Source organism: Monodelphis domestica, chromosome 5, assembly GCF_027887165.1.
Source record: "Monodelphis domestica isolate mMonDom1 chromosome 5, mMonDom1.pri, whole genome shotgun sequence".
Lineage (NCBI taxonomy): Eukaryota > Metazoa > Chordata > Mammalia > Didelphimorphia > Didelphidae > Monodelphis > Monodelphis domestica.
The window spans coordinates 228,090,127-228,107,703 of NC_077231.1; the positions used below are offsets into that span (position 1 = coordinate 228,090,127).

General features: G+C 49.9%; 2 protein-coding genes across 4 annotated transcripts in view; one reads left to right on the forward strand and one right to left on the reverse strand.

The window, feature by feature from the left end:
- Positions 1–318: 318 nt before the first annotated feature.
- Positions 319–3,457, reverse strand: TMUB1 (transmembrane and ubiquitin like domain containing 1). The gene is made up of 3 exons (XM_001371490.4): positions 3,361–3,457; positions 1,821–2,233; positions 319–1,383 (listed from the first exon to the last, which is right to left on the reverse strand). Exons 2-3 carry the CDS (start codon positions 2,204–2,206, stop codon positions 1,032–1,034), a joined length of 738 nt encoding a protein of 245 aa, XP_001371527.2. The 5' UTR covers positions 2,207–2,233; positions 3,361–3,457; the 3' UTR covers positions 319–1,031.
- A 4,792-nt stretch (positions 3,458–8,249) lies between these two features.
- AGAP3 (ArfGAP with GTPase domain, ankyrin repeat and PH domain 3) overlaps positions 8,250–17,577 on the forward strand; it is a 77,953-nt gene continuing 68,625 nt past the window's right edge. The window contains exon 1 of one of the 3 annotated variants that reach the window (XM_056799915.1): positions 8,250–8,884. In XM_056799915.1, coding sequence (XP_056655893.1) covers positions 8,563–8,884 — 322 coding nt within the window. In that variant the 5' untranslated portion in view covers positions 8,250–8,562. The remainder of the gene's footprint in view (positions 8,885–17,577) is intronic. The other 2 variants (XM_056799914.1, XM_056799910.1) reach the window with 2 other exon arrangements.

The window sequence follows — 17,577 nt, forward strand, 5'->3', positions numbered from 1 at the left end:
CCAGGCACGGCGGAGACGCGCAAAGGGGGCCAGTTTCAGGCCACTGCGTCCAGGTCCGCCCAACCCAGTCCCAGTCATAAGCCTGACGCTTCCGAGTCCGCCATCTTCCCGGCAGCCCCGGGTCCGCCGCTCCCAAAACCAATCGCAGACGCATCTCCTAGCCCGCAAGGACGTGGCTCCCGTCTATCCCGGCGAGCCCAGCGCAGGGGCTGGGAGGGGGCGGAGCCAACCTCGTTCTCTCCCGTCGTCCCGCCCCCGCTCCCACTTCCCCTCCCCCCGGGCAATAGCCGAATCAGGCCAAAGAAATGGGAGCCACAGTGGAATAACAGCTTCTTTTTATATAGCGCGTCCCTCACAACAGCCCTGTGAGGTAGGTAGTGCAACTAGTCTTATCCCCTCTTACACGGGGAAAAACTGAGACCCAGGGGCAGGTGACCCGCCCCCGGGGGCACAGCTGCTCAATGTTGGCGCAGGGAATGCGGCCCCAGCGGCTCCCTTCCTTCCCCTGGCTGTCTGGCCACGGGAGCCACGGGAGCCACGGGGTCCTTGGAGCTGGGCTCCTCCACTCTAGTACACTCACAACCCGCAGTTGCGTTCACATTTTTGCCTTCAATCGGAAATGTCTATCCAAAGAACCGGGGTGGCACAGTCCTGTCCAGCATGCCTCCGGACCCTGGCAGAGCTGCTCTGGGGGGTCATTGGCAGCACTCACGGTGCATGGGTAGGCCCGGCGTTCCGGGGGCCCAAAGTCTTGGGCAGGCCCTGCACCGCCAGGCAGGGGCAACAGCTGCCCGGCTGGGAGTTGGCCGCTGTCAGCGGAGGGTGAGCTCCAGCGGTCCCGGGAGCCAGCCGGGAGCAGTGCTGTTCACATGGGGCGAGTTCTGAGGGCCCTCGAAGCTCCCTCCGAAGAGCTGGGCTCCAAGGCAGGGGAAAGAGGCATGGGCGAGCTGCAGGCCTAGGGAGGCAGCAGCCCCCGCTGTGCCGAGGAGAAAGGGATCCAGGGTGGCTTTGGCCCTGCCCTCGGGCAGGCACTAGCGGCGGTACATTGCGAAGGCCAGGAGACTGACCAGCAGGGTGAGGCCGGCCAGGCCCAGCGTGGCGGTTGGGGGAAAGAAAGGTCGGTACTGGATCTGGCAGTACCAAAGCAGTGTCAGCATGAGAAGCAGCAGGGGGAGCAGAAGATTGCCCACCCCCAACCCCGAGGGGTCTGTCTCTGACCCTGGTGGGCAGCCGAGGTGTTGGGGACCGTCTCTCGGGGCAATGTGGCAGTGGAGAACGCAGTTGGGGGGGAGGTGAAGTGAGCCCAGGGTCTGGGCATCGTCTCCTAGAAGCTGCCCTTGGTAGATGAGCCGAACTAGGTGTTCCTGACCTGGAAACTGGGTCCTGAGGAGAGAGGGACCTGGGTAAGAGAGCAGGCCTCAGCCAGTCCTAGTCCTGTGCCTTGGGGCAACCCACCCCCATTCCCTCCTCCATCAGATTAGACTAAATTTCCTCATTGAGAGGCAGCCAGGTGTGGGGCTAGAATTAGGAAATCTAAGCTTGACTTTAATTCCACTATTAATTAGGCAGGACCAGAGGTGTCAAGCTAGCAACCCCCCAAACAGGTGAAAATGTGATGGGAAAGAGTTTTAAAATACAATAGAGATGACATTAATGTGTGTGTTTATGGTCAATATGTCCCTGCAGGGATCTGTTTCTATTTGAGTTTGACACCACTAGACTAGAGATGATCTCTTAGGTTCCTTTTATATCCGATTCCAACCCATTCCCTCAGCAATTCCTTCCCTGCCCCTCTCCTTTCTCTTCCCATTCCGACTCACCTTTTCAAAGAGCCAATGGTATCTTGGGGCCAGGCTCTAGCCACCTGCTCTGATTCGTTGAGAAACTTCAGCCTGAGCACCAAGGGTCCTGGCTGAGAGCTGGGGGGTGGCGCTTCAGGGGACACTCTGCCAGGCTCTGACTGTAAGCTTGGTACTCGGTGTCTCAGGGTGGGAGCCTCAGATCCTGAAGCATCCTGGTTGTTGCTGACTGTGGATACTGCAGCCTCTCTGGACTGTGTTGGGGAGGGGGTCCCTGAGTCCGGGGGCAGTAGATCGCCTTGTTCAGAGGTGTGTGTGGAGATCCAGGCCAGGCCCAGCACCAGGAGACAGAGGAGTGCCCCAAAAAGGACAGTCACCTCGTCCCCCACCCCCTCAATCAGGGCCATGGCACCTGCCTAGACCAGGCTACTGAGCTATGAGGACATAAAGAGACCAGTGAGAGACTGACCTACTGAAAACCTTCTTTATTTCATCAGTAACTCCAGCTTCACAGCAATCCTCAATTCCTTTGTTTCCTGAAGTCCAAATTCTACCCTTTGGTACTTCAACACTGCTGTCTTCTAAACCTGACCTTTCATCACTAAACCTCAAGTCCCAAACTTTGGTCCTCTCCATCTATTGAGGTCCCCAAACTTTATTTCATACAATGCTCCAAGGATCCACCAAACCCAATTCCTAACTTATTGCCCTCAACTTCTCTGTATCTTAAAGCCCCCTCTATATCCACTCCCCACCCATTACTGAAACACTAGTTCTATTTTTTGTCTGCGAAAAACCTCTAAATTTGACTTGATACCTTACTCCCATCAACTGCAGATGTTGGAACTTAAACTCCTGTTGCCCAAAGTCCTCAAATTCACCTCTAGACAAATTCCTCCCCCATTACTAAACCCCTAAAAGCTAAATCCCATCCCCTGGGCCCTCAATTCATGCCTCCTAAACACTATCCCCCCTACCCCGCCCCCCCCATTCTCCGGCCATCTCTACACAATTCCTTCCAACACCAAACCCTAAGTCTCATCCTTCAGGACCTCCATTCAGCTCCTCCCCCCCCCCCATTCAACTGCACAATTCTTTCCATCACCAGACCCTCGCCTTATTCCCTAAGACCTTAAAATATACGTTTCCTAAACGCCCTCTCGCCCCGCCCCATCGCTCCACAATTCCTTCCATCACCAAACTCCAAATTCCAACCCCCGGGTCCTAAATATTCCTTCCATCCTCAGTCCCACCCTATGGTACCTCGTTTTCTCTTTTTAAAGAACCCAAACTCATTCTCCGCCACCCTCCCTCACCAAATCCCACCCTACGGGTCTTTATCTCCTATTCCCTAGAACCCCTAAAGTCACCTGTACGACCCTGTCCTCTCTCCCTGCCCCCCATCACCAAGCCCCGGACCCAGAATCCCCAGGGCAGCTCTCTCCATCCCAACAGACACCCTTAAAAATTAAAAGGTTTGTGGGAGGGTGTGAGAAAACCCGGGGCCACAGCCGGGATGTGAAGGATGGGGCTGGCAAGGATCCCAGTACCCGCTACTCACAGCTCCGCTCGGCCATCTCCATGTCGGACACTCCAGTACTTCCGGGAGCGCGGCGCCGGGGTCGCTGCTACCTGTCCACCCCGCCCCCTGCCCCCACACAGGCCCGCCCAATGCATTGTGGGATTTGTAGTCCTGAGTGCGTCCCTCAGTCCCCGCCCCTCACTCGCTTAACTCCCGGAAACATTCCCAGGCTTCGGACTAGAAAAGGTAGGGGAGGATGGAGAAGGTCAGGGAAGGAAGGGAGTCCCCCTTCTCTGGGTTTCTTTATCAGAAGTAACCCTGACCAGCTGCAAGGCTACAACTTAGGGTCAAAGATGGAGGGAGACTTAGAGATCATCTCTTAACTTTTTTGTGTGTGCTGAAGCACAGGAAACTGCTTTTAAGTAAATAAAAGGAAACACAGGATTTAAAAGGACACCAAATTAAGCTGAAATGTCATTATATAGATGTCTATCTGTCTATCTATCTTATCTAAAACCTATCTCTATGAGAATACTAGGACAGGAGGGACAGGCTAGGCAAAGGGTGGTAAAGTGATTTGACCAGAGTCACACCGATAGGAAATGTCTGAGTACAGATATGAAGCCATGTCCTCCAGTCTCCAGGCCTTGTGCTCTTTCCCCTGGGCTCTCTAGGTGCCCTATCCTAACATTTTGAAAACAAATTCAAGAACCTTAGGTTAAGAACCTCTGACTCAGTCCAACCTCTTCATTTTGTGGATAAGAAAACAAGCCCAGGGAGAGCAAAGTGATTTATCTAATATTACAAAAAGTAGCAGATCACCTCCTTTCAAATTCACTACTTTTTTCACAGAAAAAGGCTTACCATAGAAATTAGCCTTAGTCAAATGCCTTCAATTTTTTTTTTAATACCTACAAATGAGGATTCAGTGGATTGAGAGCCAGGCCTAGAGATGAGAGGTCCTACATTCAAATCTGACCTCAGATACTTCTATCTGTGTGACCTTGGGCAAGTCACTTTATCCCCTTGCCTATCTCACCCCGATCTTCTGCCTTGGAACCAATACACAGTATTGATTCTAAGACATAAGGTAAGGGTTAAAAAAAAAAAAAAACACCTACAAATGAAACCCAATGCCAAAGATCAGTTCTGCCCTTAAGGGCCCTGTACAATATTAAGAATAGTCCCCAAAACCCATCATGCCCTAGACTACCACTGTTATTTCTCTTTTCCTTTCCTTCTTTTTTTAAACCCTTGCTTTCTGCCCTAGTAACAACTCTAAGGCAGAAGGACTAGACAAAGGGGGCTCCTGACTTTCCCAGAGTCACACAGCTTAGAAGTGCCTGAGGCCAGATTTGAACTGATTGCTTCTTTCCAAATTGAGAGTCAGAGGCCAGTTTGGATTTCCATATTTGCCCATCTTGTAACCAACCCATGGACTAGCATATCAGATTTCAGAAGACATCTAGCTTGGATTCCCTTCCCCAACCTTCTGTTGCCTATGGAGTGTCAGAGTTTATCATTTGGATCAGCTGAATCTTATGAAACTTGCTTTCTTCTTTTCTGAGTCTCTCTATTCTGGACCCCAGAGGATCTCTGGAATGAGCCTAAGAACTATGTCTGTTTTAAGCACTATTCAACTTCAAGGTGCCTCTAGTATAGCCCACACCTATAGCTTCCTTTTCAAATTTCCCAAGTTTCAGATTTATTTTCCTCTAGGTTTCTGGGGATCTCACCCCAGTATAATGTCTTGTCTCTACAATAGGTACTAAGAGGGTCTTGGTTTTACCCTCATTCTTTCATTTCCTAGCTCTGTGACCTTGTGTAACTTTTTAATTTGAGTAGTAGTTTTATCTTAAAAAATTTTTTTTGTTTGTTCAATTTCAAACATTATTCCTTGGTTATAAAAATCATATTCTATTCCTCCCTACCCTCCCCCTGCCCTTCCCATAGCCAATGCACAATTTCACTGAGTATTACATGTGTCCTTGATCAGAACCTATTTCCATGCTGTTGATGTTTGGACTAGGATGTTCATTTAGAGTCTGCATCCCCAGCCATATCCCTCTTGACCCATGTAGTCAAGCAGTTGTTTTTCTTCTGTGTTTTTACTCCCACATTTTTCCTCTGAATATGGATAGTGTTCTTTCTTGTAGATCCCTCCAAGTTGTTCTGGATCATTGCATTGCCACTAATGAAAAAGTTATTACATTCAATTGTACCACAGTGTTTCTGTCTCTGTGTATAATGTTCTCCTGGTTCTGCTCCTTTCGCTCTGCATCACTTCCTGGAGGTCATTCCAGTCCCCATGGAATTCCTCCACTTTATTATTCCTTTGAGCACAATAGTATTCCATCACCAACATATACCACAATTTGTTCAGCCATTCCCCAATGGAAGGGCATCTCCTCATTTTCCAATTTTTGGCCACCACAAAGAGTGCAGCTATGAATATTCTTGTACAAGTCTTTTTCCTTATTATCTCTTTGGGGTACAGACCCAGCAGTGCTATGGCTGGATCAAAGGGTAGACAATCTTTTATCGCCCTTTGGGCATAGTTCCAAATTGCCCTCCAGAATGGCTGGATCAATTCACAACTCTGCCAGCACTGAATTAATGTCCCTACTTTGCCACATACCCTCCAGCATTCATTACTTTCCTCTGCTGTCATGTTAGCCAATCTGCTAGGTGTGGGGTGATACCTCAGAGCTGTTTTGATTTGCATCTCTCTGATTATAAGAGATTTAGAACATTTTCTTAGGTGCTTATTAATAGTTTTGATTTCTTTATCTGAAAATTGCCTGTTCATGTCCCTTGCCCATTTATCAATTGGAGAATGGCTTGATTTTTTTGTACAATTGATTTAGCTCTTTGTAAATTTGAGTAATTAGACCTTTGTCAGAGGTTTTTGTTATGAAAATTGTTTCCCCATTAGTTACTTCCCTTCTAATTTTGGTTACATTGGTGAGTAGTAGTTTTATCTTATGTAAAAATGGAAATAATAATTATACTACTCATCTTGAAGATTTTTAGGTAAGAAAGCATTTTGTAAACCTCAAAATACTATATAAATGGGGGCAGCTAGGTGACTCAATGGATTGAGAGTAAGATCTAATGATGGGAGGTCCTGGGTTCAAATATGACTTCAGATACTTCTTAGCAGTATGACTGAGCAAGTCAATTAATACCCATTGCCTAGCCCTTCCTACTCTTCTGCTTTGGAACTGATACCTTGTATCAATTCTAAGGCAGAAAGTAAGAGTTTTTTGAAAATGCTATCTATATAAATGTAAGTCAAAACACAGTTATCTTTAGTCATTACTTAGAATAATAGAATTTTAGAACTGGAAGAGAACTTAGAGATCATAGAGTCCAATTCTCTTATCCTACAGATGAGGCCTGGAGAAGTCATTTGAATTGTCCAAAACCACATAGCTAATTAATGACAAAAATGGGAACTAAGACTCAGATTTCCCAGGGAGCCCCCAGGTGTTACATGGCATGCAGCTAGTTATAAGGATAGCCCACAGGGACAGTGGAGTAACAATTGGGCATACTTGAAGAACATATTAATGACTGGAAGCTCCTTGGCTTGGAGAACAAGTGGGGACAGAAAATTATAGAGCCCTCTGCCACCACCACCAGAAGCCTGCCAATAGCTATATAGGCCTGACTGATAGGAGCTCCTCATGTGGAAAGGACCAGGCCAGTTTTTAGGGATTTCTAGGGACCATAAGGAGAGAGACATCTCTAGAAGAGGAAGGGGGTGGGAGGAAAATGCTGTCTGGATCTAGACAATCTCGACACAGGCCAGAATAAAGTAAAGCAAGAAGGAGAAGGAAGAAAAGAAAATGAATAGTGCGCTACATGATAGGGGATCCCCTTGAACAGAACCAGCAAGGGCAGAGAAAGGAGATGGTAGCATTTATTGTCCTGAGTTTATTTCTCTGTAGAGTCTGCAACTCTGCTTAGTCATGTTCCAGTTAATTCTGCCTATCCTATATATCAGTCTTGTATTTATTAACAGATTACTACGCGTTAAGGATTCCCAAACTACGACAGAGTTCATCCATTGCTGAGGTGGGGAGGGATGAGGACTTGTTAACTCCTGAGATGTGAATGCTCTGGGTGTCATTCTCTCAACCATTTTTTATTAGAATAAGTAATCCCAGCTGCTGGGAATACAAAAACAATATCCAGATCTGAGAAAAGAAGAATAACTGTACTGATTCTCAGTTCACTGCTGGGCCTAGGGGGCCTGAGGGAGAACCAGGCTGGGATGGATTGAAGTAGGAATGGATGGAAGTAAGATGGCACCAAACCTTGGCCTTGTTACTGTCTGGGAAGAGCTTTCACTCGTTCATTCATTCATTCATTCATTCATTCATTCATTCATTCATTCAATTAACACTTACAAATAGCTTTCCATGTGCCTGGTACTGTGCTGAGCTTGGCCTGGACACTGTGGTGCCTCCTCTCTCAGGCAATCAACAGGTATGGGCTCTCGCCCATAGAGTGTAAATAGGTGTCCAGGCACTGCCCACTGGAGCCCTGGCACGATGGGTCACTCCAGGGAGGAGGGAGCTGGCCCCCGAGTGAAAGAAGGAGGCAGTAGGGCATCTAGTCCCAGTGACCACTCTGGGAAGAGATTAAAGGAAGGCACGCAGCCTCCAAGGGGTGGAGGGATTCGGAGTGTCGGGGAGAGGGGAAGCATCTGCGCTGCATTTCCTTGGGAGCTGGCAGGGAGAAGCAGAGGAGGAAGGGTTCGGGAGGTCCAGGAGAAGCTCAGGAGCACAGTGAGGGTGGGAGTGGAGGCCGACGGAGAGTGGCGGCGGGCAGCGTGCGCAGGGAAGGGGGAGGGGACAGGGGCGGGGGCGGCCGCAAGGGGGGCTAGGGCTGCGTGTGCCGGTGCCGGCGGGGGCGGCGGTGCGTGCGCATGACGCGGGAGGAGGGCCCGGGCGGCGCGCTCCCGGTCCCGTTGTTGTTGCTGCTGCTGCTGCCACCGTTGGTTGCTGGTGGGAAGCAGCGGCTGGCCGCGGGATCGTGGCTCCGGCAAGCACCCGAGAAGCGGCGGCCACCGCATCTGTAGCAGCCGCGGCGGCGAATCTGAGTCTCCGGCTCCATGCACTAGCCTCGCACTGCCGGCTCCGCGGTCCCGGCCCCTGCTAGATCCAGACCCCCGCCGCCGCCGCAGCAGCAGCGCCGCCCCCGCCCCGGCCCGGCCCCCGCGGCTCCCGAGCCATGAACTTCCAGGCGGGCGGCGGGCAGAGCCCACAGCAGCAGCAGAGTCTGGCGGCCTCGGGAGCTGGCGGCGGGGGCGGCGGGGGCGGAGGGCAGTTCGGCGGTGCTGGGCCTGGGGCTGGGGGCGCCGGCGGCCCCTCCCAGCAGCTGGCCGGGGGCCCCCCCCAGCAGTTCGCGCTGTCCAACTCGGCGGCCATCCGGGCCGAGATCCAGCGCTTTGAGTCGGTGCACCCCAACATCTACGCCATTTACGACCTGATCGAACGCATCGAGGATTTGGGGCTGCAGAACCAGATCCGAGAGCACGTCATCTCCATCGAGGGTAAGCGAAACTCGGGGACGCCGTGGGCTGCGGGGTCGGGTAGAAGGGGCTTGGCCATTCCAGCCGCCGTCTGAGGGGGCTCGGGACGTGGCCAGCCGCAGTTCAGCTGGCTCCATAGGGCCCAGCCACGCCGTTTCCCGTCGGAGGGCTTTGCAGGGTTGGGGTCTAGGCCGTACTGCTTCCCCACTCGCGGCGCAGCAGGCAGGGCTGGGGTCCAAACCACGCTCTCCTGGGACCCTGGTACAGGCCACCCGGGCTGCAGTTGGGGGACGCTGCTCCCCGCCGCTTGGGACTCGGGGTGTGTGTAAGGGTAGGGGGCGCGGGAGCCGAGTCCAAGAGATTGAATGGGGAGGAGGAGGGTCGAGCATGACCAGTGAAAGAACCAGGGGGAGGGGGCCGAAGATCCAGAACTGGAGGCGCGGGAGGTGGGGCTGCTCTCGTGGAGGCGTCTAGGCAGCTGCTCCGTCCTTCCCGGGGGGAGGGGGAGGGACTGGGGACTGGGGATCCGGAGCCTCCCTAGTAATGGCATCTTTCCCGGGCCGGGCTCTTCCCGGCCCCCAGAGACTGGCGTTCGCCCCCGGCTCTTCTCCCTTCCCCTCACCCATCACACACCCCCACGCCGCGGCGGGGGAGCTGCGGGCCCGGGCCTGGCGCGTGGCTCGGCACCGGGGGCCGCGTGGGCGGCGGGCCCGTTATTCCACGCCCTCCTGTCCCCACCCGCGCTCTGCAGAACCGCCTGCTCAGATCCATGCGGCTGCTTCCCTGGGAGCCGCCCCTGAGGCGCTGGAAGAAGTGGGGAGGCGGCGTCTGGGAGCAGGGCTGCGCCCCACTTGGGTGCTTTTCCCTGAAGTCCCTGGAGCGCAGCGACTGTTTCAGGGTGGAAAGCCGTTTGTGAGCTTCGAACCTTCAAGCTGTCCTCCCTTCTCAGCCCCGAACCTCAGCTCCTTGGCAGAGGGCCAGCGAAACTAAGTGGCACCCTGACCTTCGCGCACCCGGAAGGGGCAGATGGAATGAGAGTTGAGCCATCTGCCTGCTTCACCGGGGTCCGAACTGGGATGGGAAAAGAAAGATTTCTCCCTCCCTGTCAGCCGCAGTGCTAGGTATCCGAAGACCTTGCGGGGCCCAGGAGGAGGAACGTGAAATTAGGAAGGAGCTTTTGCTGTGCGGAGTCTACTTGGAGATGGGGCAGGGCAGGGGGCGGTGCTTCTGCTTGTCCCTCTTAGGTCGAGCCTGGCCCTGAGGCTTGGACTCCCCTTGTCCGACCCTCACTCTCCCCTCCCTAGCCTCCCTGAGAGAGGCTAGTAAAAGCTGGAGCATTGAGGCCCAGAGGCAGGGCTGGGGAGGCGACTTCTTTTCCTCAGTTCCCCTTTTCCCACACCTCTTGGTCCCTTTCCTCCCAAGGCTTAGTTCTCTGTGAACTAATTAAGTAATACAGTGGCAGAAAAATCTCATTAACATGGATCTGAGTCAGTGGCCTGAATCCTCGTTGGAGCCCTACAACTGGGTTTTCTCCCCATGCTTTAGAGTATGGCATTTCTGTGGACTCAGGAGGCTTTCACTGAGGAGGTCAGGTAAAGGGGATGGGGAGGAAGGAGAGCCAGAATTCCGGGCTGTCGCTTCTCATTGGAATAAGGAATTCTGAATCCTTGGAAGATTCTCTGGGACCCTCCTGCCCTCCACTTAGCTTCCTGCCAGCAGCAGAGTCCCTGGGCCAGGGAAGGAAGGAAGCAGCAGCTATCCAATATGCCATTCCAGGGAAGAAGAGCTTCCTTGGTTAGGCTCATGAAAGCACTTGATAAACCACTCCTCAGTCTTAAGCAGCTGATGATACTGATCTGGATCCCCAAAGCCTGTACCTGGGATACACTTGGGTATTTCACTACTGCCTTGAAATTCAGGAAAATGGAAAAAGAGTCACCTTTTTGAAAACCTTCCTTCAGTTTCTGCATTATTTATCTGCTTATGTTTCAAGACTTTGGTGTCTTCTTGAAGTAACTTCTGTTATTTACCTTTTTGGCTCTATTCCCTTTGTTCCGGAATCTTGATATTTCTTGCAAATAGTTTCTCCCCTTTTCCAAATTTTTTTTGTCATCTATCTCCCCCCTCCCCCATGCTTGAGCATATAGGTGGCAAAGTGAGTCGAGTGCCAGGCCTGGAGTCAGGAAGACTTTTTCTCTCTCTGAGTTAAAATCTTAGACACATACCAGCTTTGAACCTGGGCAAGTCATTTAAACCTATTGGCATCAGTTTTCTCATCTGTAAAAATGAGCTGGAGAAGGAAATGACAAACTATTCTAATATCTTTGCCAAGAAAACTCCAAATGGGATCTTGAAGAGTTCATGATTTTTTTAAAAGCTATTTTCTTGTCCTTCTTCAAGCCCTTCCTTCAGTCACTTTCTTTTCATCCATCCCCAGTAGAATGCTTGAGGGCCCCTTCCATCTACCTTGTCTTGGTCCTGTAATCTTCCTGCAATTATTTCCTGTCCTGTGGATAAAGTCCAGGCTTCTGGTTAATCTTCTTTATCTATTGTTCCAATGTCACTTCATCTCTAATTTCTCTCCAGCCCATTTTTTGCCATAAACATGAGGAGTTTTGTTGGTGTTTTGTTTCTTTTCCAATATTACCTCCCCTGGAAATGAGAGTCTTTACTCATCTGTCAAACAGCTTTGCTTCTGCCCAGTAAAATGGTCTCCTTGCCCATTTCTCTGAAGCCCCTTCACTTAGAACCTTTCCCTAATGGTACTAGGGGTAGGTTCCCTAATTCACCATGATCTTCCCTCTAATAATGACACGGCTCCCAACATACACACCCTGCTCTATGGAAAGGTATCAAAAGACCTGTGTTTGTCAGCTCTGCTGATCACATGTGACCTTGGATAAGTCATCTAAACTTCTTAGAACCTTCATTTCCTTTCTGCAAAATGGGCATAATAGTCATACTACTTTATAGGTAAATGAGAAAACACAATATCCTTAATACATAATAAATTATTTTAAGTCATCTTATCTGTTTTTTAGATTGTCAACTCGAGGGAATGAGCCACATTTTCTCTATGCTCCAAAAGGTTTTCCATTTAGAACCAGTTAAATACTTTGGTCAATTATGGTACATTATTGATCTCATCCCATCCCTGAGAAAGGATGTAGAGGCAGTTAGTTGCTGAGAATTCTGTCTGGGGATTGAAGAAATGCAACCGTGGAATTACTCTACCTGTTCCATTTGCTCTGCACATTCTTCCCCAGGGCCCATAGGTGGAATAAAACACCACCCACATCTACATCATGAATCAGAGAGAGAGAACTTAAGACTTTTGATGCTAAGAGGAAGAAAGTGCCCTTTTTCTAGACAGATGTTCTCATTTATTTCATTAAATATCTCCCAATTCCATGGGATGCTTAACACTTCATTTTTTAGTATTCTGAGTTCTAGGCCCTCTCTCTCCCATCCTTTGAGAAGACAAGCAATATGATATGGATTATACGTGTGAGATGAGACTACCAGTGAGACTGTCTTTGGCTCTTCTCCTCCACCGCAGTCCAGCTGGCGAAGGCGCTAAATGCGCTGGACACTTACACCCCTAATAACTTTGGTCCATCCATCCCTTCCCTTTCCACCTCCCTAGTTCAGGCCCTCAGTTACCTCTTATTTAGACTTGTACTTACCTTCTAATTGGATTCCCTCTTTCCATTCTTTTCCCTTCAATTCTTTCTCCACATTGTTGCCAAAGTAGCTGTCTTAATATTTACGTAAAATGGTAACTTCCTCTTGCCTCCTGGATAAAATCCAAACTGTATAGCCTGAGATTCAGGACTGTCTACAACCTCTCCCCAGGTTACCTTTCCAGTTTTATTTAATTAGCACACTGTCCTCTTAAAAATTCCCTTCTTCACACAAATGGTTCCTCATCTTGTCCTGCCATCTTGCTCTATGGCCACCATGACTAGGGCAGGTCACCTACACATATCCTATTAAAATGCTCTCCCTTGCAAGCCCAACTGGGGCACCATTTCTTCTTCAAAATTTGGGGTTTTATGGCATAGACTTTCTTCTCTACCACCAAGAAATCAGATGTGCAAAGAAGAGATCAAGCAGAGTGACCTGATTGCTCATCCAAAAGTCTAATGGGAAGGAAAAGTATTTGTAGTAAATCTTCCTTTCCAGATTTGAAGAAAGAATGGGACCCAAGAGGAATAGCTATCGTCATTTTTATAGTCATGCCAACAACATAGATCGTACTTTCAACTTACATTCGTTGATGTTGTGACGTATCTAGTATAGAAATGCCTTGATTTTACAAATAAGGAAACTGAGGCTCAAAAGTTGTCTTTTCAGAGTGTCTCAGGTATCAGAGCTGGAACTTAAACCTCTGACTTAAGATCCTTTGTTTTTTCTACTATATCATGCTGCCAGAGAGAAATTGTCTGTGTTTTTGTTCTGAGGGAGGAGAAGAGATCATTGTATAGGATATCAGAGGTCTATATTTGAATCCTTACCCTGTATGACCTTGGCCAAGTCATTAACCTTTTTTTCTACTTGGTTATTTTAAAATTAGAGAGTTTGATTTAATGACCTGTCATTTCTCTTCCAGCTATTAAGTGCTCTTGTCTCTATAATAAGTAAAGCTCTCCAGGCTCCTCAGGGTTAGGGCTAGGCGATGCAGTTTCTTCTCTGGTAGCCGTCTAGGACCGGGGTTTCAAATTTAGTGTTATTTCAAATGAGATGCCATACACATACTTTTAAAGTATTTATTGATGATACATTTGGTCTTTTATATCACAGTCAGTTTTCAGTATACACCATCTGCTTAAAGCACTCCCCACTCCCATTGCAACAGAAAGTCAAGCAAAATAATTCAATTCTGGAACTCGATAAGACTGTGTATGAGACATTCAGCACCCATAATTCTTTATCTCTCACGAGGGAAAGAAAACATATTTCAGTCAAGTCAAGCCACTTCTTGTTGACTGGGAGTATAAGTGACATTCAGCACCCATCGTCTCTCCCATCTCTAACAAGAGAAGGAAAATACATTTCACTGTGTTTCATGAGACCAAGATTTGTCATTGTATGTGCTCTGCCTTTAGCTGCCCTTTAATAACACTTCTTTTTAGCCGTGCATAGTTTGCTGTGGCTGTTCGAGTCCTCTTTCTTCTGCGGGGTCGGCCCTTCTTCCCCAGGGATAACCAACTACCGAGCCCCTGGCCTGCGCCCGCCACTGTTCTAGAAACGGGCCCTGCTTTCCTGACAGAGCCTACAGATCATTGAGGGAAGGGCACAACATGCGGAACAGTTGAGAAACCAGCACAAGACTGACCAGTTGTGAAGTGCTCCAGACAATGGTTCTCTTGATAAGTCCTCCAGTAAGTGGGAAGGGAGCCATTTGTTTTGCTCTGGGAGTAGTCAGGGAAGACTTCACGAAGGAGGTACGGTTGCCATTCAGCCTTGAAATACAAGTAGATTCCTATGAACGAGAGGGGCAAGGCCGAGGCTCCGCCAAAGGGCACGGGGACAGGAAGGAGCATGGCCCGTGGAGGCAGCTCTCGGGGCATCTTGGAGAATGAAGTCTGATAGAAATGAATCCCAGGGAAATGGGGATCAAGTGACAACATTTGTACAACCCAGTGGAATGGCTTGTCGGCTCTGGGAGAGGGGAGGGAACGGCAGGGAAAGCACATGAATCATGTAAACATGGGAACATATTTTTTATTTTTACATAATGGAGAAAGATTTTTAAAAATAAATAATTGTTTTTAAAAGAAGAAGAATGAGGTCTGGTAGGACAGGGCCAATGATGGTGCCTTAGAGGAGCTGAGCAGAAGATGTTTAGACTTGGTATACCAGGCATAACCTTCAAACCTTGCTTCCTAAGACTCGAGGCCAATGTCGAGGCGGGAAGCCTTTCAGGGAGGCAGGAAAAAGTGGCAGAGGGTTTCTTGTAAGTGCTGAAAGATTTCCTGAAAGGGGAGGGGCCTGATGAAGGGAACCTGAGAAAGCAAGGAGACCGATGCCAATGAAGCCTCCTGCCGCCGCCCTACTGGCCAAAGTGACCCCTGGGTCCTCAGAGCTTCCCCACCTGGCCCTTAGCCTGTAGGCGCCGCTCTCCCCCTGCACGCAGGCCCTTCCCCTCCCAGGCCCGGCCTCGATGACCCCCCAGGTTACCGGAGCCATGTGGGTGATGGATCCTGAAAGGAAAGGGGCCAGGGGGTCGGGGTCTCCGACACGGTGGGGTGTCTGCGGGCGACCAAGTGAACGGACTTTGCTGTGGGATAATAATCCTTGGCACTCACTCACTCACTCACTCACTGGGTTGTAAGCTGTTGGCGTGATGTCAGTGAGTCATGATTATTAATTTGGAGGGGGGGAATCCAGACGTGTGATGTTATGAACGTAGCGTGATGCTAGGGAGGAAACTCCCTCTCCCTCTGCCGACTGGGAAGCGAACAGGCATTGACCGAAGGAAGCACCGTTGTGTCCCGCTGATGCATGCAGAGTGGGAGGCCGCCCCGAGGGAGGTGGCACCCCATTCGGAGGAGTGATTGCTATATCCAAATAATCTCCCGTTTGGAACTTGTGAGACTGTAGGGTCCCGGAGTTGTCAGTTCCCTCTCTGCCAGACGTAGTCTGCCAATCTCTTTCACTCCCTAACCAGGTCTCTTAAGATCTGTGAAAACAATGTGTTAGTGCACTGGGAAGGTAACCAGTAAGCCAGGAAGAAGGAACTAAATATCCATTAAACACTTAACACGCGCCACCACATATGTCATCGGATTTGAGTTTCACAACCAACCAGGGAAGGTAGGTACAATTATTATACCCATTTTACAGTGGAGAATACAGGTCGAGATGGAGTGACTTGCCCAGAGTCGCACAGCTAATAATACATGTCTGAGGCTAAATTTGAACTAGAGCTGTGCCACCTTGCTAGTCCAGTCCTCTTTTCCTAATCAGTCCCCATAACTAGGGTTCATTTTGAAAACTCCACTCCATTGTGGATAAAGTAGGCATTTGTGCATTAGTCTGCATTAGCATGCATTAAAGCATCATTTATAAAATTATTTCTAAGAAAAGATTCACCCCCAAATTCCATTCCAATGACTTTTTAAAAAATTTAATTTTTAAATTTTAATTTTATTTTGTCCATTTAGAACATTATTCTTTGGTTCCTAGAATCATATTCTTTCCCTCCCTCCCCTCCATCCACCCTTCCCATAGCCAACACTTAATTCCACTGGGTATTACATGTGTCCGATGACTTTTTGAACAATGATCAGAAGTGATACGCTTCTATTCCTGCCACATATATATTATATGTATATTATATATAATTTATCTTTTCACTCTTCTCTCCAATTATATTGTGAGCTCCTTAAGGATTTAACCATTCTGTTCAATTCATGAAATGCTTGTTAAAACCAGAAGCGCTGTCCTCTGCCCTTGTTGGGGCTGTTAGTGTTGGGGGGGGGGATCTCATTCATACATATAGGAGGATGGGAGTGCCAAGTGATACAAGATAATAAATGGAAGGCCCTTATGAAAGGGAGCCCATCGGGACGCCCCCTTGGAAAGATGGCTGGGAGGCAGGGGATTTTGCAGGGTGTGTGGGGATGATTGGTGGCAAGTACTGCCCAATGGGAATTGTGGAATGGGGGACTGGAGCATTTTAAAAATTGGTTCTATTGCTAAGTGAGATTGCCCTGAGGGGTGGGGGCAGGGGAACCCCTGTTTATTACCTTGCCCACTTCCTCTTCCTGGGCCTCTGATCATCCTGAGGGGTCCACAGTCCTTTGGTTCTTCTTAGGGGCATTGTTTTCTTCGGAAAAAAAGGGAAGCCTAGAGAAAGGAAGTTTCAGGCACAGAGACCCCTCCGGGCCTCCAAAGTTTAGGGGACAACTATGGAGATCCCCCGATTCCAGGGAGAGGAGAGAAATGGATGGACAAGAAATTGGCCAGTGGTATGTGTGTCTGTGGAGTGGGGAGGTGAGACGGGAGTGAGCCTGTCACTGAGGAGCCGTGCAGGTTCCTTCCAGGCTCAGATCTGGGCAGGCTGGCTGGCAGACCCTAGTTTCCTGTGAAATGTTAAGAGCTGGAAAGCCTTCCTGGGACCCTGGCTCTCTGTGATCCCTGGGGCTGAGCACAAAGCTGGCCCCCCGCAAGCTAGGCCTCTCTCACTGCTGAATGATGAAGTTAAGGGAGGCTGGTGGATGCCACACGGCGATGGACCCCCCCCAGAATCCCTGTCTTGGGTCAGAAGGGAGGCTGGTGGATGCCACACGGTGATGGACCCCCCCCCCCCAGAATCCCTGTCTTGGGTCAGAAGGGAGGCTGGTGGATGCCACACGGTGATGGAACCCCCCCAGAATCCCTGTCTTGGGTCAGAAGGGAGGCTGGTGGATGCCACACGGTGATGGACCCCCCCCAGAATCCCTGTCTTGGGTCAGAAGGGAGGCTGGTGGATGCCACACGGTGATGGACCCCCCCCCCCCCCAGAATCCCTGTCTTGGGTCAGAAGGGAGGCTGGTGGATGCCACACGGTGATGGAACCCCCCCAGAATCCCTGTCTTGGGTCAGAAGGGAGGCTGGTGGATGCCACACGGTGATGGACCCCCCCAGAATCCCTGTCTTGGGTCAGAAGGGAGGCTGGTGGATGCCACACGGTGATGGACCCCCCCAGAATCCCTGTCTTGGGTCAG

Coding starts and splice junctions, on each gene's coding strand:
- TMUB1 (XM_001371490.4), bottom strand. CDS start 2,206: ATGGCCCTGATTGAGGGGGTGGGGGACGAGGTGACTGTCCTTTTTGGG. Junction 1,384..1,820: donor ACCATTGGCTCTTTGAAAAG/GTGAGTCGGAAT, acceptor CTCTCTCCTCAG/GACCCAGTTTCCAGGTCAGG.